This window comes from Astatotilapia calliptera, chromosome 20 (assembly GCF_964374335.1).
Source record: "Astatotilapia calliptera chromosome 20, fAstCal68.1, whole genome shotgun sequence".
Taxonomy (NCBI): domain Eukaryota; kingdom Metazoa; phylum Chordata; class Actinopteri; order Cichliformes; family Cichlidae; genus Astatotilapia; species Astatotilapia calliptera.
This window is the reverse complement of record NC_137441.1, coordinates 5,766,838-5,792,194: the sequence shown is the minus strand read 5'-3', so window position 1 is coordinate 5,792,194 and position 25,357 is coordinate 5,766,838. Positions and strand designations below refer to the sequence as shown.

General features: G+C 41.4%; 1 protein-coding gene and 1 long non-coding RNA gene across 2 annotated transcripts in view; both read right to left on the bottom strand.

Annotated features, from left to right (window-relative positions):
- Positions 1-431: 431 nt before the first annotated feature.
- On the bottom strand, positions 432-1,463 carry LOC145422872 (uncharacterized). Its single transcript, XR_013904078.1, has 2 exons — positions 1,288-1,463; positions 432-776 (listed from the first exon to the last, which is right to left on the bottom strand). It is a non-coding gene; the product is annotated as an uncharacterized LOC145422872 (long non-coding RNA).
- A 4,192-nt stretch (positions 1,464-5,655) lies between these two features.
- LOC113012914 (natural resistance-associated macrophage protein 2-like) overlaps positions 5,656-25,357 on the bottom strand; it is a 29,767-nt gene continuing 10,065 nt past the window's right edge. The window contains exons 5-16 of the mRNA XM_026153354.2: positions 22,525-22,644; positions 21,148-21,254; positions 20,950-21,020; positions 20,799-20,866; positions 19,403-19,558; positions 19,158-19,316; positions 18,965-19,051; positions 16,117-16,236; positions 15,689-15,838; positions 11,721-11,794; positions 7,567-7,720; positions 5,656-5,975 (exon numbers count right to left, since the gene is read on the bottom strand). Of these exons, the coding sequence (XP_026009139.1) occupies positions 5,868-5,975; positions 7,567-7,720; positions 11,721-11,794; positions 15,689-15,838; positions 16,117-16,236; positions 18,965-19,051; positions 19,158-19,316; positions 19,403-19,558; positions 20,799-20,866; positions 20,950-21,020; positions 21,148-21,254; positions 22,525-22,644 (1,374 nt within the window). The 3' untranslated portion in view covers positions 5,656-5,867. The remainder of the gene's footprint in view (positions 5,976-7,566; positions 7,721-11,720; positions 11,795-15,688; positions 15,839-16,116; positions 16,237-18,964; positions 19,052-19,157; positions 19,317-19,402; positions 19,559-20,798; positions 20,867-20,949; positions 21,021-21,147; positions 21,255-22,524; positions 22,645-25,357) is intronic.

Here is a 25,357-nt window from a genome sequence, read left to right as displayed (position 1 = left end):
GTGCATTATTCTAATTAAAACTAAATCAGAGGTGGCTGAAATTGTGATCATGTCCAAGTAATTATAGAAACCTTTATTTAGTCAGGGGCAAATCAATGTAAATTACATAAAATATAAATCATCTATAGTGTAACTATGCTCAGGTACTCTGAAATGTTGTTTGGCATCTCTCAGGGATAGAAATACAACCAAGAAAAGGACACAGAGATAAAATGTACATTACAGAATGCCGAATAAAAGTTATGTATATATATATAATAAAAAAACAGATCAGTGTTTAAAAGTGGCTTTGCACAGTTCTGATACTAGCAGTCTGTCAAGATAAGGCTGTGAATATATGCAGAAATGTATTTCTACATTCAAACACACATATATGTAAGATTTAAAATAATTATAATAAAAAAAAAATCAAGAACAAGGTGACACAAAAGGAAAAGCAGGAGCATTCATTTTTATAAAACATCACAGAACATGAGCTTAAACATACAATGACATACTTGTCTCACCCAAGACCGCTTAATAATAACAGTCACAAGAGAGATATCTAAGGTAATGCATTGCTGTGCACTCTAACCTAAACTTTAAAACCTTAAAAGTCATAATATATACAAGAATGGCTTTGTAAATGGGGGAGAAAAAAAAGTATTTTTCTATTTGAAGGGTTCTTGTAGAAGGTACAATGATGGGTGACATCAAAGGGTTTAAGAGTGCTGGCATCTGCAGAGTCAGGGACTGGTGCACAACCTTCAATCTGCTGCCAAAAGATAGGTTGCCGCCTGAGAAACGAGCATGAGCTAACTTAACTTCCAGGCTTCTCATCAGTCTCTTACCATGAATTTTAAAAGATAATGATTCCTCTAAACCAGATGACCAGCTACCATTTTTTTTAAATTATAGCCCAGAATAATAAACACACCCACCAGCACCTCCGCAAATACTGCTTTATCATTATTTTTAGTGTTTTTAATACTTGGATTTCTGCCTCTAATTTGCATTTTCCTCTGGCTTGACTTTTACTTTACCTCCCTAAATTCCTGGTTTTTCCAATGTCATAACCTCTGATTAGAAGAAAAAGAGTAGGAAGAGCTCAGCACCGGGCTCACTGAAGGACATAAAAGTGATAAACACTAAACAAATACACAGGGAATCTGTGTTTGTAGCAGTAGTAAAACGTGAGCACATAAGAGTTTTTAAAGAACCCTGGCTGTAAGAAGATTCAAGTGTCTCTTTTCAAAAACAAAGTATTTTACAATTGTACAAGATTCATTTAAAAGTTGAAATAATCACCTTTAATCCATGTGACAGGAAGAGCTTTTCACCTTTTCCTTCATGGAGACGTGAAAGGCTTTGCTGGTAGAGATATAACCCCATGCGGGAGTACATGGGAGAGCTTCATGTACGGAGGTAAGAGAGGGCAGAGTGAAACCAATGACCCAAGCTCCTTTCATTTTTCTCTTTCATTTCACTTCCTACTAAAATGAAACTTGTTTTTTTGCCTAAAACTGCTTGGGTGGGGTGGGGGGGTGGGGGGGGGGGGTGCGGCTCCAGCCCTGGGAGCCACTGTGTTATGGCAATCACTGAACATTTGCGCAATAACGCACTCAGACTGTGCTGCAGTTACTGTACTTTAGCATGAGGCTGCTGCTCATAAACATTGCAGGATGGTTGCATCATATAGAAATAGAGTCGTGCAGCGTGGCATTTAATAAAGCTATCTGTCTTTACATCCACTTATTCATCCGGGAGGGAGGGGGAAAAATCACAAACAGTTGTGGTTGTAGTTGTTTTTCATTTGAATAAGTTGCATTGAACTGCAGACAAATCCTGTGTGTTATATAATCATTTTCACTACACCGAGTATAGCGATTTTCTGAGCAGCTGGAACTAAAACACATTTGTTTGACCTTGCTCAAATAAACAGAAGTGGGTTTGACATGATGTTAGGCAATGTGGTCAACCATCGGGTCCCCAGATATTTATATTTACAGCGTGGAGGTTCTGCAGAGTGCCTCCTCCTCATCCTCTGAAAGCTCAAAGACCTCTGAGTAAATCAAAGTGATCCTCTCCCCTGCAGCATACAGTAAGCAAATATGGTGTGAAATTAAGCAACAGCACATATCTGCTATATTTAACCACACGAAACACACATGTAAAGCACACTGAAAGCGGCACAGACCGTAAACCTGTAGGAAGAAACGAAGAAGCAGCTTGTTAATAAAAGGAATAACTACACAGCTGAGACGGTCCATTCCAAACACATGTGGGCCCATTATACCGCGAGCTCAGCCAGTGCCCACAGCGGCCACAATGCAAGACATAAACAAGAATGGCCCCGCTGTTTGCATTCCTGGTGTGGGACATTTTAAGGCAGCACTGACAGCTCGGTGTAAAAATATATACAAAACAAGTACGGGCCGCACAGCTTGAAAATGTCATGTGGTTTAAAGCTGATGCCACTGTTTACTAAATCAACTTGAAATTCATTATCAGTGCCTGCGTTCTGCTGCCCTCATCTTCTGGTATTCCTCTCCAAGACAGCAAAAGAGCAGCGGGGTCAGCAGCTGTTAAAAGGGCTAAGGGTTGAGGGGGTGCTGCAGGCGTAACCCTCCACCAATCTTCCAGTGCTCTAACGGGACCAAAGCGCAACCACTTAAGAGCAATAAGTGCACCCGTGCATTTTTTAAAGTCAACATGTGAAGCCATGTTAGTGTTTATTGCATTTTCTACCCCCCACCCCCACCCCAGTGTGGAGCTTTTTGTTTACAATTCAATAACACAGTTAATGATTTTAATAATTGAAACTCATTAAAACAGTGAGTTCTGGTGAGCCACAGTGATAAAAACACTACGGTGCTTTCTACCATAACAAGGGTAATCAAAAGATTTGTCCAAAAACAAAAAAATCAATCATTGACTTTTTAACCTCTAACACACTGGTTCTCAACCTTTTGGGGGCCGGGGACCAGGGGGTTCTTGGAAACATTTCCCAGAACCACCTTTTAATCCTGCTAGTATTTAAATTACTACGTGGGAATTATTTTTAGCCTTTCTACGTCAGACACGTGGCATAATGTGTCACAACATATCAGAGCTTCTGCTGGCTCATATTTGAAATGAGTGGGAGTAAAGGGCACAAGATATTTGTTTGGATGGTGTAAATGTTCACATCTTTGTGTTCTTTATTATATAATGAAGGTCAATTAACTAATTCAAAGCAAATGATTATTTTAGTAACATCAACTGTGTTCTAATATTGGCCAAAACAGTCGAGATAAATTGATGAAACTGTGAAGTTTTGTGTAAGTTTGATCATTTTTAAATGCAGGTTTTCAGCATTAAAACTGAATGATTTGGGGTTAACACCAGAGATGTATCTACTGGGAAGGCAAAGACTGCTTCATGGCTACGAACCCAGACCCCACTTTGAGAATGAGAACCACTGCTCTAACAGCAACGTAACTGGAAATATAAAAGACAAACACACAATAAAGAAGCCCGATGCATCAGCTTTAGATTGGATGAAACACATCACTGAATTTCCATCAAGTAGGGCTGTCACAATAATGGATTTTCAATTAACAATTATTGTCAGACTGAATCAATATTATTGCAATATATACAGAGAGAAAAATAGCTACAATGTTAATCTATGGCAAATAACTTCAACTTAAAATAAGTGCAAAGACTACAAAAGGAGAGTCTGTAACCATCGCTGTGGAAATGGCACACAAAAAAACAATTATTATCACATGTGCATTATTGACACTCTATCAATATTACATTTTTAAATATCATGGTGAGCATAATCAAATACTAAAATATATTTTTTTAATCTCTGCAAAACTGTTCATCAAGTTTATTTTGGCATTAAGGCCAACAACATAAAAATAAATGACATAACTGACTTTAAAGAACACACACACACACACACACACACACACACACACACACACACACACACACACACACACACACACACACACACACACACACACACACACACACACACACACACACACACTGTCCTTTAGATGTTGTGTTTCTACTTCAAAAATGTCACACCTGGGGATGCACGGAGTCTACTTACAGCCTCATGCATTCTGCCATGCATTAAAGCCGCATCCAATCATGCTGATGACAAACTGGCTGCTGAAATGTTCTTGCAGCATCTGAGCCTCATGTAGAGCTATGACTGTAGGGTCAAATCATGTGATTTGCTGGAAGAGCCCCCCCACCCCACCCTCCCACCTCACAGGCCTGCCCCTGAGTGGCCTCTGCTAGGCTATGTTTCCAGGAAAGGGGCCTACTGGACAGGCTGTGAGGCCTAGGCAGGGAGACATTGGCTCATTGAGAAAAACAAAAACAGAGAGGGGCGGTGGGAAGACTCTCCCCTCTTACATAAGTCTGCCTCCATGACAGGGAGAGAGAGAGAGAGAGAGAGAAGGAAAAAAAAAAAAAGTTCCCCGCCACAATGCAAAGAAAAACCTGTTCATCCGCCTCAGCTCAGCTCGCAAAGCCGAAGCACTTCAGCACTGGAATTCAAACAGTGAAACAAGCAGTGTTTGGCTCTCAGTTGCACAATAAGTTGCAACTCTTCTGACATACCACCACAGGCATGTGCAGCAGCAGCAGCAGTGAGTCTCAGCGCTCAGCAGTCATTTAGTCTCACACAGTAACGCTGCTTTTGGTGACTGCACATGGGCATGATGTAAGCCTGCATGTCCTTTAATGTGTTATGCTGTAAGCTGTGGTAGTGAAATGTTTACTGTAAATGAGAAGTCTCTCCTGAAGCCTGCAACACCTCCCTGTGGCTGAAAGAGAAACTGCAGTTTGAATTCAATTAGCTCAAAATACAAAAAATGTAACCAAACCAAAAAATGTTTGTTTACTGTATTTCTTGGATTGAAGCGGTCTTTAGCGTTTGTAAGTGAACTTCCAGAAAACTTTGTTTTTGCACACTTCTAGCGCCGTTTAAGAACAAAAATTGAGTCTGTTTATTAATAACTTACACGTTATTCTCCTGTTTAATTATATTAGTGCAATTTTAGCTGATTTTGTTACTTCATTTATTTTTATATTTCTTTTTTTCATCACGTCTTAACACCTCTCCGATAAATTCAGTTTCTTCAGACGTTTAAGGTCTAATTTTGTCATCTCAGTTGTTCACATTGGAAGTCTGCACTGTTGCTTTTCTGAGCATAACATCCTGGATCCTTCCTCAGCGGCTCTTCCTGACCTCTTTTTTTCTTTAGCGACTTCCTGCATTTGGGGAAGTTTCTCCTTATCTCTGCTGCATGTCAGAAGATTCCGTATGCTGCTGAGATTCTGAAGCTTCTTGAGCAAATGTGTGATAGTGAGCTGTAAAAATAAAATATGTCTGCTGAAATCCAGCACGTCACTGCCTTGTTGTTGAAAGGCATTTTTGAAGACATGAATTTGTCTTTAAAACTTTAAAACTCCCTCCTGAACATGAAACCACTGATTTTAAAAGCCTGGGTATCATTTGTAAATCTTCTTCACAGGGATTCAGTCTGTTTGGTTTCTTAAAAAAGTCCTGACACGTTTTCTGTCATATTAAGTCCTTCAAAAAATGATTATAAACATCAGACGTCTGTAAACCTGTCAATCTTTAAAATTCACCTAAGCTTTTCACAATCAGCATGTTACCTTTTAATAAAGTTACAGTGACAAATAAATTTGTTTCTTCATTACTAAAAAAAAAAAATCTGTACAGCACCAACCAAACGTCAAAGTTCATCTGAAAGTCAACAAACATCTCGTATAAATAACTTGGGACTAAATAAGACTTCATCTGGAGCTAAACACAGTCAGTCAGGTTGTCCACAGATGCACCTTTGACCCGAATGTCATGAGTCAAACTCAGGCTGCCGCTGGATCAGGATGGTCGTGTCGTTCCCTCTCCTGGTGCTCGGATCGAGCCAGGACACCCCCAGAGCGATCAGACATAACCACACCTGCAGCACAAAAAAAGACAGAATAAAAAAAGAAAAGAAAAAAAGCACACACACACAGGCCAAAAAAAAAAAAAAAAAAAAAAAAAAGGTTTACAGAATGAATTTGTTCAAGTTATGCATCACTTGAGAAAGCATTCAGACCCGCCGGAGAGCCTTCAGGACATGTCTAAGACTGTCCTTGAGTGGACTAGCCAAAGACCAGATTTAAACCTCACAGAACATCTGCGGAGATGAAGACGGCAGTCCAGAGATGCTTTCCCATCCAGCCTTGAAAAGTTCAAGAGGATCTGCTGGAAAGAAAACTGCCCAAATCCAGGTGTCCAAATCCTGCAGACACTCTCGCAAAGAGATTTAAAGCTGCAGCTGCTTCTGCAAAGTCCTGGCTAAACAGTTCTGTTTATGTACTGCTCAGTGGAGCGGAGACTTTCTAACATTTAAAAAAATAAAATATTTTTATTTTGTTTATTATAGGCTTTAAAACTCGAAACAAAAGAAGTGTTAATAAAGTGAAGGGACCTGAATACTTCTCAAAGTGGCTGCATAACTTTAAATTAGAGAATGCAATGCAAAAGGAGCAAAATTACCCAAACATACAAGAGCGATACACACCGACAACTTAGTCAGACAATCACTTTTTAATGGTCTAAAAAGCTTAGTATGATAACTAACATCTTAAAATAATTTTTTGTGTTAAAAAAAAACAGCAAACACTGACGGCCACGAGGCTAGAAGCAGTAAATTTGTGGTATTTCTGCCCCAAACTCCAAATCTCGTCAGCTGAAATCCTTGCATCCACCTGGTCATGCTATAGCTCTGGCCTGTATCGGCACATCACTTTACAACACACCTCCACTCCAATTCTTTGATTTGACTTTCCTGACTTAAACAACCTCAAATCTGTTGTCATTGATCTTGCTCTGTTCTGTGCTGCTATCCCCACCGTGTATGCAAGAGGACAATATCTGGCATTTTTGTGCAATTTATTGACACAAAAATTAAAAATACGACACAGTGTTACAGGGTTAAGATGTGGTGATTGATTCATAGTGTTCATTTATACAAGAGGACATTACTAATTAAAGGTTATCGTAGCTGCCTTTGAGTGTTTCTTTTCCTATATTTTGTACAGTTGCTGATGGAAAAAAGTGAAAGATGGACCCAAAGAGCAATTCTCATGTATCTCGCTGATGATCAACATTTTGATTGGCTGGTTAGTTAACCAATTGAACTCAATTTAAACATGCCACTGTAATAACAATGCTTAACTGCAGAAATTGCATTGTGCCTTTATATGCGTGTCATCGATGGGCTCTGGCATGTAAAAAGTAAAAGGTCCATTAAACCCACAACCACACCTCCTCACTGACGTAAAAGTTTTGGTCCCTTTTTTGTTCAGAGTTGCTCCAAAATCACTCTGAAGCTGGAATTCCTTTTTAATAATTTTAGGCTAAGTTGGGAGCTCAGAGATAATTCTCTGAAGATTTGTGAAAACACGCTTTGACTATTAAATGCCCAAGAAGTTAATGTTCACTCAGTAAAACAAAGTTAAACCCTGCCAAGGACAGCTCCCATACAACCTGCTGTTACCTACCAAGTATCCAACAAACACCAGGTATGCTATGGACAGGAAAGCCGACAGCACGTACAGCCACACGCTGCCCAGCATGCTCACGTAGACTACGACGAAGTACATGTTGATGGCACACACGATCAAGATCACCACTCCGCCTCCTATCTTAAATACTCTGCAGAAAGATAAGAACGGGTGAAGTTTAAAGGGAGGCACGCTCCAATAAAAGTTCAGATGATGTGTTAGCGCTAAAAAGGCACATAAACAACACATCAGCTGATGAAAATAATAGATGTTATGGATTTTTGAAAAACCGATGCCCCAGTTGGGGGGAAAAAAAAAAAGGTCGGGACAATGGTAAGGTTTTACTCTTGTTTCATCTCAGTTTGGAAACTAAGGAGACTTTCTGCTTTATATTTGAAAGCAAAATATTTTCAGATTCGTGCCTGGTATAAAATTTCAGCTGCTCAGCACTTCCTTTGTACTACAAGAAAAGGCTTTTGTGTTTCTGTTCAAGGAGTCCGTTGCCATGGGTTAACTGTCCGTTGCCATGCGTTAACTGTCCGTTGCCATGCGTTTACATGCGTTGTTATGGGTTAACTGTCCGTTGCCATGGGTAACCGGTCCGTTGCCATGGTAACCGGTCCGTTGCCATGGTAACCGGTCCGTTGCCATGGGTTACCGGTCCGTTGCCATGGGTTAACTGTCCGTTGCCATGCGTTAACTGTCCGTTGCCATGCGTTTACATGCGTTGTTATGGGTTAACTGTCCGTTGCCATGCGTTTACATGCGTTGTTATGGGTTAACTGTCCGTTGCCATGGGTAACCGGTCCGTTGCCATGGTAACCGGTCCGTTGCCATGGGTTAACTGTCCGTTGCCATGCGTTTACATGCGTTGCCATGCGTTTACATGCGTTGTTATGGGTTAACTGTCCGTTGCCATGCGTTTACATGCGTTGTTATGGGTTACCGGTCCGTTGCCATGGGTTAACTGTCCGTTGCCATGCGTTTACATGCGTTGTTATGGGTTAACTGTCCGTTGCCATGCGTTTACATGCGTTGTTATGGGTTAACTGTCCGTTGCCATGCGTTTACATGCGTTGTTATGGGTTAACTGTCCGTTGCCATGCGTTTACATGCGTTGTTATGGGTTAACTGTCCGTTGCCATGCGTTTACATGCGTTGTTATGGGTTAACTGTCCGTTGCCATGCGTTGTTATGGGTTAACTGTCCGTTGCCATGGGTTACCGGTCCGTTGCCATGGTAACCGGTCCGTTGCCATGGTAACCGGTCTGTTGCCATGGGTTACCGGTCCGTTGCCATGGTAACCAGTCCGTTGCCATGGGTTACCTGACCGTTGCCATGCGTTAACTGTCCGTTGCCATGCGTTTACATGCGTTGTTATGGGTTAACTGTCCGTTGCCATGCGTTTACATGCGTTGTTATGGGTTAACTGTCCGTTGCCATGCGTTTACATGCGTTGTTATGGGTTAACTGTCCGTTGCCATGCGTTTACATGCGTTGTTATGGGTTAACTGTCCGTTGCCATGCGTTTACATGCGTTGTTATGGGTTAACTGTCCGTTGCCATGGTAACCGGTCCGTTGCCATGGTAACCGGTCCGTTGCCATGGGTTACCGGTCCGTTGCCATGGTAACCAGTCCGTTGCCATGGGTTACCTGACCGTTGCCATGCGTTTACATGCGTTGTTATGGGTTAACTGTCCGTTGCCATGGGTTACTGGTCCGTTGCCATGGTAACCAGTCCGTTGCCATGGTAACCGGTCCATTGCCATGGGTTACCGGTCCGTTGCCATGGGTTACCGGTCCGTTGCCATGCGTTAACTGTCCGTTGCCATGCGTTAACTGTCCGTTGCCATGCGTTTACATGCGTTGTTATGGGTTAACTGTCCGTTGCCATGGGTTACCGGTCCGTTGCCATGGTAACCGGTCCGTTGCCATGGTAACCGGTTCGTTGCCATGGGTTACCTGACCGTTGCCATGCGTTAACTGTCCGTTGCCATGCGTTTACATGTGTTGTTATGGGTTAACTGTCCGTTGCCATGCGTTTACATGTGTTGTTATGGGTTAACTGTCCGTTGCCATGCGTTTACATGCGTTGTTATGGGTTAACTGTCCGTTGCCATGGGCTATATGACCGTTGCCATGGGTTAACTGTCCGTTGCCATGCGTTTACATGCGTTGTTATGGGTTAACTGTCCGTTGCCATGCGTTTACATGCGTTGTTATGGGTTAACTGTCCGTTGCCAGGGGTTACCGGTCCGTTGCCATGGTAACCGGTCCGTTGCCATGGGTTACCTGACCGTTGCCATGCGTTAACTGTCCGTTGCCATGCGTTTACATGCGTTGTTATGGGTTAACTGTCCATTGCCATGGGCTATATGACCGTTGCCATGGGTTAACTGTCCGTTGCCATGCGTTTACATGCGTTGTTATGGGTTAACTGTCCGTTGCCATGCGTTTACATGCGTTGTTATGGGTTAACTGTCCGTTGCCAGGGGTTACCGGTCCGTTGCCATGGTAACCGGTCCGTTGCCATGGGTTACCGGTCCGTTGCCATGGTAACCGGTCCGTTGCCATGGGTTACCTGACCGTTGCCATGGGTTAACTGTCCGTTGCCATGCGTTAACTGTCCGTTGCCATGCGTTTACATGCGTTGTTATGGGTTAACTGTCCGTTGCCATGGGTTTACATGCGTTGTTATTGGTTAACTGTCCGTTGCCATGGGTTACCGGTCCGTTGCCATGGTAACCGGTCCGTTGCCATGGGTTAACTGTCCGTTGCCATGCGTTTACATGCGTTGTTATGGGTTAACTGTCCGTTGCCATGGGTTACCGGTCCGTTGCCATGGTTACCTGTCCGTTGCCATGGGTTACCTGACCGTTGCCATGGGTTAACTGTCCGTTGCCATGCGTTAACTGTCCGTTGCCATGCGTTTACATGCGTTGTTATGGGTTAACTGTCCGTTGCCATGGGTTATCTGTCCGTTGCCATGCGTTTACATGCGTTGTTATGGGTTAACTGTCCGTTGCCATGCGTTAACATGCGTTGTTATGGGTTAACTGTCCGTTGCCATGCGTTAACATGCGTTGTTATGGGTTAACTGTCCGTTGCCATGGGTTATCTGTCCGTTGCCATGCGTTTACATGCGTTGTTATGGGTTAACTGTCCGTTGCCATGGGTTATCTGTCCGTTGCCATGCGTTTACATGCGTTGTTATGGGTTAACTGTCCGTTGCCATGCGTTTACATGCGTTGTTATGGGTTAACTGTCCGTTGCCATGGGTTACCGGTCCGTTGCCTTTGTTATATTTGTTATGTCCTCGTGCTTGGCATGTCTGGAACCGTGCAGAACATGGTTTGGCAAAGACTTGCTAAAGTCTGCAGGGCAGCTTATGTTGCTCCAAAACCCACGCACATCATTAAGCACTGATGGTGCCTTTAAAGATATGCAAATTATCCATGCACAGATACCAACTTTGACATAGGATGGTCAGGCTCTCCACTTGGCCACAGTGCCTCTTAAATGAGCCCTGAACAGGCGTTTCTTGATGGCGTTTAGATCTGTCTGCATGGTGGATATTTAACTTTATATTTGTGGATGCACCACTGAGGGTTTCCCAAGTGTTCCTGAGCCCATGCAGAGATTTTAACTGCAGCATCGCAGCTCTTTTAAACTTTTGCCTTGTATACAGAGATTTCTCTGAGATGATGAATTCCTCTATTTCTTTTCAATTTGATGTTGAAGAAAATTATTTCCAAATTATTAAACAAATTGCCCTTGTAATCTCTCACAGTGTTGAACCCCTTCTCATTTTTGCTTCTAAAGTCCTCCTCTCTGGGGTACTCTCTGTGTAATTTTATACTTATGTTACTAATTAACTGCATTTGCTCTCAGATGATGCATCACGTTTTTTTACTCATTTTTTCCAGTCTTTTGTTGCTCCCATTTAAGGGTGTTGCTGGTATCAAATTCAAAAGAAGCTTTTATTTAAAAAAAACAAACAAACAAAAACCCCACAATTTTTCAGTGTCATCACTTTGCATTTAAATATATATTTAAATATATATACGCATTTATAATATGATTTGTATTTTGCTTTGTTTAAAGAACAGGGTTATAATAAAAACAAGCAGGTTTGATTTGATTTACTTACAGTCCATTGGCAAACTCGTTCATGAGAGATGGCAAACTGGTAAACGTGAGGATGGGAATGAGGGCGAATGGCAGCTGGGAGAGAAGAAGAAGAAGATGATGTGTTACACTAAATGATCACACCAACTGTTAACCTCTTCGTCCACTGGGAGGTGCAGAGGGAAGTCTTTTGGCACATGTGGAGTGATTTTGTAATTTTTTTTCTTTTTAGCTACCTCTATGTCTGCTTGTACTTGTAGTAAAGTTTAGGTAGAATACTCAGGTAATGAAATGAGGAAGTTCAAATCAGTGAAAAAAGGGTACATTTTACTATTCTGATACTTATTTAGCTGCTTTCCTGTTTTTATGGGCACTTGAAGTGTTGGAGTTCACTGGCAGATGTTTTCCTTTGTTTGTCCCTCTGTGTTGTCTGGCAGGCTCCTTGTTGGCAGAGCTAATCAATGAAACTGGCAGCATTTAAGTCTCAGTCTTTGCACTCAGTCCATTCACATAGCACCGTGTTATTTACTTGATTGGCTTTGGCCTGGTTATTTTAGGCTTCACACTACACATTACCATACACCAAACACTGGAGCATGTGAAAAAACAAACACATCTCAAATGTATTGTGTTGAAGTGATATCTACTGAAGATGAATTAGAGCTGGTCTTTGATGTAATACCAGTCTGTATCACAAGATGGTGCTGCAAATGACTGTAATCTTGATGTACTTTTTAAATAATTGTGTATTTTGAGATTTTACAAAGATCTTCTTATTTATTTCTTTCTGCTGCAGGGGCTGACACAGAGATATACAACTAAATTTAGAATTATATCAATGAACTCAACCCCATGCATGTCTTTGGACTGTGTGAGGACGCTGTAATACCTGGAGAAAGCAAGTAAACTCCACACAGTGAGGCCGCTTCCAAGGAGACAGTTATGTTAGCTTTAGGAAAGGAACTTGTGGTTTTAAGCAGGTGTGGTTTACACGGGGGTGACTCTCCTACAACGCTTCGCATGCACAGGAGGAACAACAAGGTGTCCCTGGCTTTATATGAGTGACTTCAAAGAGGAGTGAGGCATCTAAAAAACATTTCCCGCTAAACTGCTGCCCCCTGGTGGTGAAAGGTTTACATAAATTCTGGAGATATTACTAGTTATCAACTATTTGTTAGTTAACAGCAAATAACTAACTAAAGCTGTAATAATCATACTGAATGTAGTATTACTACATTCAAATACTACATACACTAAGTATTACTGTTAACATTTTTAGAAACCCTACTTATTTAAAAGGTTTTTCATTATTTTGTGCAATGCAGAGCAAAACTGTTGATTTTAGTGGTCTTAAATGGCTCGACTGGATTTATTTAACTTTACACAGTATCATTAGATTCAGCTTTATGAGGTTGTAAATGTTTTTGGTTAAAAAACAACAACAGTTTTTTAAGCAATGCTTAAAAAAAATCTAGAAATTCTCTTGTTAAGTTTGGAAGTTTGAGCACTGGAAATCAATAATTCAGACTACAGCTCACATCAGACCACTGATGATTCCTTTATGATAGAAATGCTGCAAAGAAACCAAGACTTCAGAAGACCAAGAAGAAGAAGAAAACTTGGAGGAACAAATATTAGACATCTGGATGAATCCAGATGTGAGCTCTGTGTCTTTGTGAGGCACAGTCAAGGTGAACGGATGTTATCTGCATGTGTGGTTCCCACTGTGAAGCATGAGACACGGTTGGTGATTTATTGAGAATTCAAGGCAACACTTGAACAGCATGGCTACCACAACATCCCACAGCGAAACGCCATCCCATGTGGTTCATGCTCAGTGGGGCCATAATTTGTTTTTCCAGCAGCACCGTAAGAGCTGCTTGACCAAGAAATAGAGTGATGGAGTGACCTGACCTCTGCAGCAATCTGACCAAAACCCAGCTGAGTTTGTTTGACAGCCAACAAATATTTCCATATCAATAACTATGGCATGGTTTTGATGTGTTCAGTGTTGATGTCTCTAAGGAATAAGTGTCCAAACTTATCTTTTCAAAGGGATGTGGTGTTTGTTTGATTCTAGGTGCTTGTAAAGTTGAGGGAAACTGAGGAGTAAATTAAAGTCCCCCAAAAAGGATTGATCCCACATTTCCCAGATGCAGCTCGTGTTTTTCCATTAAAACCTCCATGCCCACTGCCTTTATAATCCACAACACCACTCTGTAACTCTGGTTTTTAGCTAACACCTCGCCCTGAGAAAAAACCCTGAGGAAGTCTTGAGGTTTTTGTTCCTCATGTTATGAAAACTTCCCCCAAAAACATATTAGTAGACATGTTATTACAGATCAAATGAGACATGATGAAGGTAGTTATACACAATGTCGTACGATGTACGCACAAGCAAACATTTTCCCTTCCTAGTTATGGAAAGAGTGAAAATGCTTCTTTACACCTGTTTGCAGGACACCTGCTGTTATAATGATAGACTACAATGATGCATAGCTGCAGTGTTTGTAGCTGCTGCAGTCAACACCTTCAAGAAACCTCATGTATAAATTAATCTGCAGTGATGCACAGTGATTTCAATTGAGGAGGCTTAATGCCTTTAAGCTCTTTTATGTTCATTTATCAGTTTTAAGATGTAGTTCTACACATGACCAATCCCACTATGCAGACAGTGGTACAGCTGAATTTTTCCCCTGTAATTTTTGTCTTGCTTAGCTTATCTGAGCATGCATCTGTCCTAATGCACGCTCACTCATCCAGGTAAGGAAATCCCAGAAAGCCGATCCATCTGGATGGAGCAATTTCAGTGGGAGTGATAAAATGTTTCTCCCACTGAAAACGTCCAGATGATATATTGCTGTTTTTAAGCAATAAAGATTAATGATCATATTTAACTGTTTTCACACACTGAGCAGCACAAACCACGATGAGTAAACCTGACTTATAATGGTAATTAACACCTGCAACATTTTCACTGCTGTTTTTGAATTTATCAGCGAGAGAATAACAATAACCGCCTCAGTATAAGGAATAATAATCATAGCATCAATATAATATATTAGGACTTTCGGGACAGGCACTGTGATTAACACGTATGCACCACACTAGAGAAGCATACATGTGGGCAATGACACTGGGCCCTTACATAAGTTACATCCTAGGCTCTACAAAGATTCTCCACAGAATTAGGCATAAACTGTTTCAGACAGGTTTTTTGTCTTGGATCAGTATGAAATATCTGGGAGCGAATATCACAAACATGGTCATCTCAGGAATACAGAAACTCGTCCATCTACCGCTCAAACCTGTTTGTATGGTGCAGCCAATCAGAAGAAGTCAGCTTAAAGGGAGAGATGCTTAAGCTGCTTAAAGCTACTGTAGTAGCCTCTGGGGATAATTATACAGAGCTGAAATAGAACAGAATGGGTTCCTTTAAAGAAAATAAAGTAGTTATTATGTATCAAAGTAATATCCACATGAATGCCTGGACCTAAGGTTTGCCTGCTTTCCTTGGGGACTGTGAATCAGTGTATATTAAGTATGCAGGAACATTAATTACACACAAATTAAGTAACAAAGATGCTTTGCAACTCATTCGTGCTGTGTATTCAATATTTCTGAAGCAACTGGACCCAGTCTGGCAACATTTTATTCACTACAGACAATAAATTCTTTCATACTGCAGGATTACATCTGAAGCAACTGGGTCAACCCTGTTTCTTTTTTCCAACGAGGCATTCTTATTGCCACTTAGACAGTCTTATCTTATCATTTAACGATAAGAGTACAGCCTGTTTTGATTTTACCAACCTAGAACTTGATCCAAAACCTGAAAACCAGTCCTGCTTGCTTGTGCATTTAAGTTATGTTAATGACCTTAATGCACTTAATAAGAACAGCACTACAAAGATAAATAAGCCTAAAAGAATAGTGGTGCTGTTGGCGGATGGTTGAATGAAGCTGAACTGGTTTTAACCTCTGTCTGACCTGCATGCTCTGCAGCACGTTCAGGAAGTCATTCATGCCTGTCAGGTGCTGCACGTCCTGGAAGATGGCCACGAGCAGGGTGGGCATGATGGCAAGCGTGCGGGTCAGCAACACCCGAGCGAAACGTGACCAGCGCAAGTTTAAGAAGCCCTGAGGGAAGAAGAACAAATGAGTCGGTGACATTTACAAGAAAACGGGGCTTGTTTACAAAAGATTTAGTGAAGCAAACCGACTGCAGCTGTACGTGATTATAAGTAAATAAGTAAATTACACGCAGGAGCTTTTGAACAGGCCAAATAAAGGGCTCAAGTAAAGAAAGAATGGGAGAACATATCTGCGTTAAAGGGAAAGAGTTAGTGCTGACATTTCCACTGTTTGAGCTTTACATGTGGTTTTTGTTCACATCTGGTTCTTCCTTTCTCACTGACCTCCATGACAAACTGGCCGGAGTATGTTCCAGTCATGGTGGAGCTCTGACCAGCTGCAAGGATCCCCACGGCCCATATGTAGAGAGCAGCTGGGCCAAAGAAACAGCCGAGCACCACTCCCTGTTACAGACACGCAAACACAGATGACAGTGGATAAAAAACAGAAAACATGCTCTGCAAAACCAGCGCAGGCCCACTTTGCTGCCACTAAAACCAGAGAGGGAGTTAAGAATAAATGCATGTTAATGTCATTGTCACCATTTCCTGCAGGGCTTGAATCCAGATGATCTCAGAAATACTATATAAAACACAATCCTGTCATTATGTGCTGCAAATTTGACCTGTTTATGTGCTTTTAAGTTTTACTGAATAAACTACACGGAGGCTACAAACACCCCGAGTTCTGTTCGCAAGCAGGGGCGTCAAACACACCACTTTTTTTAAAATAGTGAAAAAAAAACAACAATTTCTGTGAATTCACGGATAACTTCTGCTTTTAATTACAGCGTAGGAATCCTTTATTCCCTACAGTGTAGCCCAATGAGCTGTACTGATGGGTGTCTTTGATTTATTACAGGAATATTTCATAACAGTGTGGAAAACGACATAATATACGGCAATAGAATGTGATGGACAGACCTTAGCTGGATAATCAGCAAATAAAACGAGTGATTGGTTGGATAGATAATCTGATGTAGCAACACATGCATGAATGAGCCTTTAAATTTAAAAATAAGAAATGACCCCGAGCTTTTCTATTTGTTTTCTGGGCCGTAGCTGGAGATCAGTGATGATCCCCAGCAAGCGCTCTGAGTCAATTTGACGCAGAAGCTGATGATAGCTCTTTGTGCAATTTAAAGCTCTGTGGTGAAATCACACATGCATATGCAAGTATAAGTATGCTCAGACCAAATGTGTCCACACAGTTTCTGAAAAAAGCCACAAATATTTTCCCTTAAGTTCGTTCACTCCTTTTCTTGTAATTCCACTACATACGGTCACTTCATTAGATACAGTTCAACTGCTTATTAAGGCAAAGCTCTAATGAGTTAATTAAATGTTAGCAGATCAATACATTCAGGAACGGTAAAGAGAACTTGCTGCTAAACACGTTGTGATTTAAATAATTAACAACCATCTCTAGTGTTTACAGAAAGTGGCCCGAAAAAGAGAAAAATATCTAGGGAGCAGCTGTTCTCGGGGGAAAAAATCCAACCAAAGCATGCAGAAGAGCATCTCTGAATGCAAAAGACCACACCAGTGCCACTCCTGTCTGCTAAGAGCAGGCAACAGGCTCCAATACACAGAGGCTCAGCAAAACTGGGCAATAGGAGAAAAGTGTTCTTTATTTTTGCTGCAACATTCGGATGGTAGATGTCAATTGAATAGATGAGGTTAAACGGACGATTTGCATCAACTGTGTAACACTATCATGTGAATATGGGCCAAAATCTTAAATTGCGTTCCAGCAGCTTTTTTAATTGATGCCAGCTCTGAAGGAAAAAACAAAGTTCGCATTTTGTGTGGATCAAAGCTTGCAGACACGTGTTTGCCTCTAAATGTGTCACCTGGTCTGAATTTGCATCAATTCACATCTTTGCACAGACTTCGATTTTAGCTGTTGTTCATCACTGATCTCAACGGGAATTGCAAGAAGCATAAAAAAAATAGCATTTCAGACATGCACAAGGAGATGACCTTAAAAATCTTTAAATTAGGTCAAGTTTTGGTATACAGTGGTCCTTCGCTATAACGCGGTTCACCTTTCGTGGTCTCACTGTTTTGTAGATCTTTTTTATGCAATTTTGCATGTTTTTTTTTTTTGTTTTTTTTTTAAACAGCACATTGTGTTCTGTATTCTGATTGGCTGTAGACCATTTCCTTCTGGATTAATAAAGTATTTCTGATTCACCTCAATGACTGTCAATGGTCCTATCCGCTAACATGGAGGAGGCGGGGTTTATGACCTATACTGCAGCCAGACACCAGGGGGCGATAGAGACGTTTTGGCTTCATTCTTGGGGAGCTGTCGCGTCGTCCATGTTTTATACAGTCATTGGTTCACCTTGTCAAATTTACCTAAATCTTCGATCACTACCAATGTGACTCTGAAGTGAGGTACTGTATGTTTGTAAGTTTTCTCCAACAAACAAAAATTTCGATGAAATGTTTTGCACCATCAAAGGCAACCGCGGGTGACTTTCGTTTCGTTCTATAATACTGGACTTATTTTTCTACGAAGGTTTGAACTTTTAGAGTGTTTAAACCAGAGAAAAGTGTGGAAATGTTCGAGCCTGTCGGAGAAAAGTGTATAAAGTGTGTAGTGAGTGGCTTTACAGCCTTAAAACAGCTATAATAACTGTAAAAAAAAAAATCAGGTTAGCCACTTCGCGGATTTCACACAGATTATTTTTAGAACGTAACTACCACTATAAACGAGGGACCACTGTAGTTTGAGTCTTATTACTTTATAATCGCACTCAATTTAAACATGTGGTATGAGCAAATATGCTGAGAGGCGTGCATTCAACAGTATCTTTACCTGTTTATTTGTAAACATATTTGTTTTGTTATACATTTAAATGGTCACAGACTTTTCTTATCATGTTTCAAAAAAAAGCGCCCCTCCAACAGCCAAACCCATCTGTTCTCTGATTGGATTGTTACATTTGTGATTGACATGACATTGACCAATCAGATGAAAGGAAGAAAAAATTCGTACTTGTAACTTGCAGGGGTCCACACACAAATCTTTTTTACACACACAAATTCTTTTTACACATACAAAAGTGATTTACAAGTACAAAATATTTATGACCACATTTTGAGCCCATACATAAACGCTTACCCCTTTGTAGATGTCCACCTTGAGAGTTTCATTATTCAGAGGGAACAGGTCTAAATGCGGACTGCCTGTTTGATTACAGACATTGAACTGAAAAAAGAAAACGGGGGGAGGGAGGAAAGCAAAACAGACTGCTGAATTTCCATCTCGACTCTGAACTTTTATTAGATCATAAAGCAGCTGCAGAGATACTTACCACCTCTTCATTTGTGCGCTGATAGAAAGCCTCAGCAAAGACGGCCACCACAAACACATTGATGAGGAAAGAGACAAACAGTGCGACGGTCGACTCGATGAAGAAGTATTTGTTGGCCTCTTTTACCTCTTTTTTGTTTGACCGATCTACTTCTCGAGACTGAGAGAGAAGATTTAGAAACTCACTGACGATGCCAATGCAGGTTTCACACAGCTGATTAAGCAGGGATTTCATTACTGTCTGACCTTGACGAGAGCAGAGTGGAGGTAAATGTTGTGAGGCATGATGACGGCGCCCACGATGCCGACGGCCTGAGTCAGCTGGACGGGTCCGCAGCCCTCGCAGTACGGCACAAACATCCCCTTCAGCAGCTGGCCTTGGTCTGGACCCACTGTTACATACTGAAAAGGAAGCAAAGAGTGATTTCAAAAGCAAAACATTTAGAAGATGTAAATTAGGACGAACCTGAAGAGACCAGAGACACTTGGTGATTTTGCACCACCAGAGTTCAGGGTGAGTGTTGGGTGGCACATTTCAAGCTTGGTACAAACATTCATGTGATGTTTAGAGGAAAAATCTTAACACGGTGATCAAAAGATTTCAATGCGACATTTGTGGTTTTCAGTGAAGTCTTAACAACCTGAAGCTCATGTGTTGTGGGTTTTTTTTTGTATTTATATAACTTTGGTTCCTCTTTTGTTGAGTTTCCCACATTCTTCTGTTCCTAGTATTCCCAGTGGTTCCCTGTCTTTCCATTCCTCTGTCTTGTCTACGGGATTACTGCCTTTCTCTGTATTTCCTGGAGTCTGTGACCTTGTCGAGGTGTCAGGGATGTTGTGACATTTGACCAAAACAATATTTCCCACTATGACTTACTGATTATGCCAAAAAATCATAATCATGATCATTTTGATAAATATCTCTATTTTCTTGTTTTAATAATCGATGGAAGCCGAAAGTCCATCCATCAATTCCTCTTCTAGAGAAGCCTGGACGTCCTCCAGCTCATCCAGGGGAACAGTGAGGCATTCCCAGCCAGCTGAGAGACATAATCGCTCTCGCATGTCCTGAGCCTTTCCTCCTACCTCCTACTGGAAGGACGTGTGGAACACCTCAGCTGGCTCCTTTCGATGTTGGCAGCAGTGGCTCTACTCTCAGTCTGACTGATTTCCCTCTCTCCACCACCCTTTGGAGAAAGCTCATTTCCACCACTTGTACCATCTCATTCTCTCAGTCACTACCCAGAGCTTGTAATCAGAAGTGAGGGTAGATTTAAGGTCACTCAACTTCAACTTTAACTTTCTCAGTTTCATCTCAAGTTAGTGTGTTTATTTATACAGAGAAATGGAGGAGTGGCAATAAGCAGATTTCACACAGTGGGCACAAGTTGAGAATGAGTGTGATTGCACAGGGGTAAGAACATTTCTGAACACATATTATTGAATGAGGTCTATTGTCTTGATATTCTTAAAAAAAATATCCGGTTGAGATTTGGACATCATTTTGGATCCAGGGACTTCCAGGTAGTATTAAAAATATTTTGCTTACTTTTCCCCCACTGACATGTTGTGACCCGCTGATTGAGAGACCCCCCCCCCCCCCCCAACTAATTTCCAGATAATCGTGTGTAAGTGTTTATACCTCATATCCAAATGTGATCCCCATGATTGTAATGAGGAAACCAAAAAAGGCTTCCAGCTTTCTCAGACCTGCAGAGACAAAAAATAAGCGGCGTGCTTCATTTATTGCTGACATGCCGACGTACAGTTTGGAAGTGATTAATCCAACCTACCGTACTTGTCCAAGAAGAGGAAGACAAACGTGTCAGTGATGGTGATGAGGACACCCCCCCATAAGGGGATCCTGTGGATAAACACAAACAACGGAAAAGATCATCGCCAAGGAAGTAATCGACTCATTTTATGGCAATCATCAAACTGCGACTGAGTCCCAGTGGCCGTTAAACTGATGCTTAGTCTGTTTACACCACCTGCCAGACGAGAGGAGGTTGAAAGCGATGGCGCAGCCGATGACCTCCTGCATGTCTGAGCCGATGATCGCCAGCTCCACCATCACCCACAGGATGATACGAGGCACCTATCAGAGTCAGGCAGTGTTTACAAAGGTCTGAGCTGACATAGAATTCAGTTTGCAACACATCCGGCATGTGAGGAAACCTTTTATTGTTGGAGATTTTTACTCTGTGGCACAACTACTGCTTCTTACAGTGTTTGGGAATTCAGCTGTCTTATCAGCTTGTCCATCACCTGTAAAGCACTAAACAGCATGATTGGTGCCGTATTTACTGGACTTTTATTGAATTAGTATCCAGCAATCTCCTGACAATAAAAGTCAGGACCTTTCGCCCTCTGCTGCTTCAGTTGGTCATTGCCGTCACGCTGCTCACGTGGATAAATGAAGGCCTAGTTTTATGTCTAAGCTCTTCTCTGCAAAAATGTGAGCGAGGTGTGAGGAACAGAGGACAGAAAAGCTGAAGCTGCACAATGAGAATTATTGGTTTAAGGCATGTCGACGTGGAGGTGCAACAATCATACACAGTCACACCACAATTCAAGGACTTTGATGTAGGACAGAAGCCTTCTCTGCCCGCTCTTCTCCCATCCCATCTGGGACAGGTTGCGCCTTAAACCTTTTCAAGAACATATAAAGTGAATTTACGATGGCAGAAGGTGTTCATGCATTCCTGCTTGAGGACACAGCCTTAATTTACCTTTGACTTATAGGCACAAATTAATTTTCCGGGACTTCTTTTCAGCTTTTCATCATTCGATAAATCAATTAATAAACCAAGCCGGCAGTCAAAGCATTTGCATTTTCAACTGTGTCACTAGTCCTGTAAACTCAGAAAAGTTAACAGATTCAAAGATAAGAAGTCAATTCATTCATGCAGCTCTGCATACGTTTCCCTACTGAAGCTTAAAAAAATGTTTCCAACAGTGGGCAGTGTAGCCTGAGAGGACAGAAAGAGAGCAAACAGAGGCACATTTGTAACAGTTATTTTCTCTCTTCATGTTTTACAGATGCAAATATTTCTTATAAGCTGGATTTAAAAATATATCCACATGAATAATTCATGCTGTCACTATTTTGTAAGTGTCACCGGCTCACGCTGGTTTGATTTAATGTTTTGAGACGCATAATCCAAGGATTACAGCTACTGTAACAGCAGTGCTTGTAATGCAAGGAGGCAGTTTCAGTAAACTAAGACTGCTTCTGCTCACAGCCTCTCAGTCAGACTTCATCCTGCTCGTGTTTTAGAACGGTGATGAGAAGAGAGAGCGCAGAAGCAGCAGCAACAACAACAACAACAACGGAAAATAGGACAATAACGGCAAACGTATCTCACAGTGTGGTACTGGCGGTTGCAGACTTCAGCCAGGTGCATCCCGGTGACCACGCCTAGCCGAGCCGCCAGCCTCTGCAGCAGCAGGCCGACGATGGTGGCACCCAGCAGCACCCAGAGCAGCTGAAAGGACGAGGGCAGAGAGCCGAACAGTTAATCAGAGCCTGTGAGCTGATAGGTAACATGATTGTGAAGCTGCCCTAAGATCTGAAAAGAAACTGAAGCCAGGAAGTGGTTTAAAACACCACCAGTAAATTATGAAATCTCTGTATGTCGTTCTGTCTGTTATTTGCCCTTCGATCAGCTTGAAACCCAGCGAGTTGTTGCTCGAGTACGTGTAGTTTGAGGTTGTTTGAATCAGTGGTTCTTATCTTTTGTCTAAGGCTGTTTTCACAGCTGCCGTGTTTCATCAGTTTAAATCAAACTGGTTTGTTTTCCCTCTTGGTGCGGTTCGTTTGTGCAGATGTGAACACAACAATCGCACACCAAAACAACCGTACTGAGATCGCCTCGGGTCTTGGTACGGTTCCACACGAACTTCAGAACGGTTTGTTTATCCTGTGAACGTGATCTGAACCAACTACCATGGGTACATTGCAAGCTTGTCTTGTATCCAGAGATGCAGCAAGGTAGACGTGCAAGGATCTGTACGGGCTGGCAGCTAGCTGTGAAACAAACCTAAATTCTCCGTGTTCCCTGATAGTCCAGAACACGGCACCTGCTTCCTGTATTTACTTTTGTTGTTCCCGCCCCAGACACATCTGGCCGATAAGCAGACCGAATATTCTTATGTGGTTTGTTCGTGACTCATTTCGGTTAGCTTGGAGTTCATTTGGATTTTTCTCTGTGTGAAAACAAACTAAACCACAAGGAAAAGCAACAAGTTTACAAACTCATCGACTGATTCAGACCAGAGTAAACGAACTATAGGTGTGAACATGCTCTGAAAGTTCTGCTCTGTTATGCACACAGACACACATAAAACCACGTTTGCTTTGGCTTTGTGACAGCACTGACATTAATTTATTCCCAAGACTCTGTTTTTAACTATTACACTTACTCAACTCTGTAAAACTAAACCTCATACCTTTCCTTCTACTACCTTTAGTATCCTATTTTTAGAATTTCCGCTTTATTTTTGTTTTATTGTGTGTTATTGAGCCATTTTACACTGCTCAAAAAAAAAGACAAAAAACGGTTAAACTTCAGTTAGGAAGCATAAACTGATTCAGTGGTTTATGTTCCTGACTGCACACTAATATAGCCCTGAAGTGTAACGGACTTTGTGTTACACCGATGATCAAGGGCCCACTTACTTTTTGGAGCGATGCAGCTTATATAAATTTCTTTTAGATTATAGTCAACTGTATTTTACTTGAAAGTAATTCTATTTTTTGGCACTACTGTCTGTTATTGAGCTATTTTTATATGTTGTTACTGGTTGTGTCAATGTTTTATCTTCTGTAACAAAGCAAGTTATCAACCTTTGGGATAAATAAAGTACGTCTAAGCCCAGCTTGACTTCTTTATCTTAAGTTGTGGCCCTCTGACAGAAACAGATTTGCGCATATAGAAAACTGGAACCTTTGCATTTTATGAAGCGCCTCTGCTTTTCAGTCAGTGTGAGCGCGTTTTCTGTGAAAAGAGACTGTTGTTTTGCGGCCACATTAACCTGACGTGAACTTTCACGAGTCCCGTACCCCTTTTTTACCATCTGCTTCTACTTCCCCTGTTGCGACATACTTCTTTCTTTGGTGGAAAACCTAAAAACGATAAAGGAAATGCAGTTTTATTCTTATGTCTCGCACTCCCTCTGCCTCCCCCATGACGGAGATGATGCTTTACTCTTCATCTATATTCTTATTTCATTTTAGAACTCTGAATATAATCTGTTTATGTCTTTCTTTCTTTTTTTCCTGTCAAACAAACATATTTTGATCGCCTTATCTGAATTAAATCAATTAACACTTCTTCTCAGCACATGTGTTCAATGTTTGTTTGAAAAGACTGCTGCTGCTGGTTTATAAAGCACAGAACGGTTTATAAGCCAGCATGTTTTACATGTCTGGTCTGCTGCGTATTGACCCCTCAGGTCTCCCAGTACAGGTCTGCTTTCTGTCCTCAGAGATAAAACTAAACATAGAAGCAGCAGCTTTCAGGCTTTTTGCTCCACATGTCTGGAACAAACTCACATAAAGCAGGAGTAACTCTGTGTTCTGGTAAACTAAGACTGAAGACTTTTTGTTTGCCACTGCCTTTTATTAAAACCAATTAATTCTTGAACCAATTTCTTTCTAATGTGCTTTTACACAGTCTTATGTTGCATTTAGTTTTATTCAAAGCTTTTTATGTTATTTTATGAGAAGCAATGTGAATTTTATTGTTGTTGAAAAATGTTAAACAGATTAACTTTGTCTTAATTAACAATAATTAATCCTCACATTACTGAGCCGCTACGAGACTCTTGAGCACTGCTTTTCTGTGACTGTGCTGCAGCCTTGTCGCTGTGATTGGCTGAGGCTCACAACCTTTAAAAGCCCTGCATACCTCAAGACTGACGGTCAGGATTAAGGCTTAGGGCCCGGTCACTCTTACACCAGTCTCAGTAAACATTCACTCAGTTTAAATGATGCGACTCCGAAGTTCAGGAATGTTTCCACCTGTTTAAGGGCAAAGGACACTTTTGTTAAACTTTGACCTGCAGTGCTGTGGGACTGGTGAATTTCAAAGTCGGACTTGTCTTTCAAGAAATATTGCTGAAATGCAAAAGAACAAATGACATAACCGGAGCAACCATTAATGCTGAAAGGTATCTACAGGTTGCAGAGCAACACAT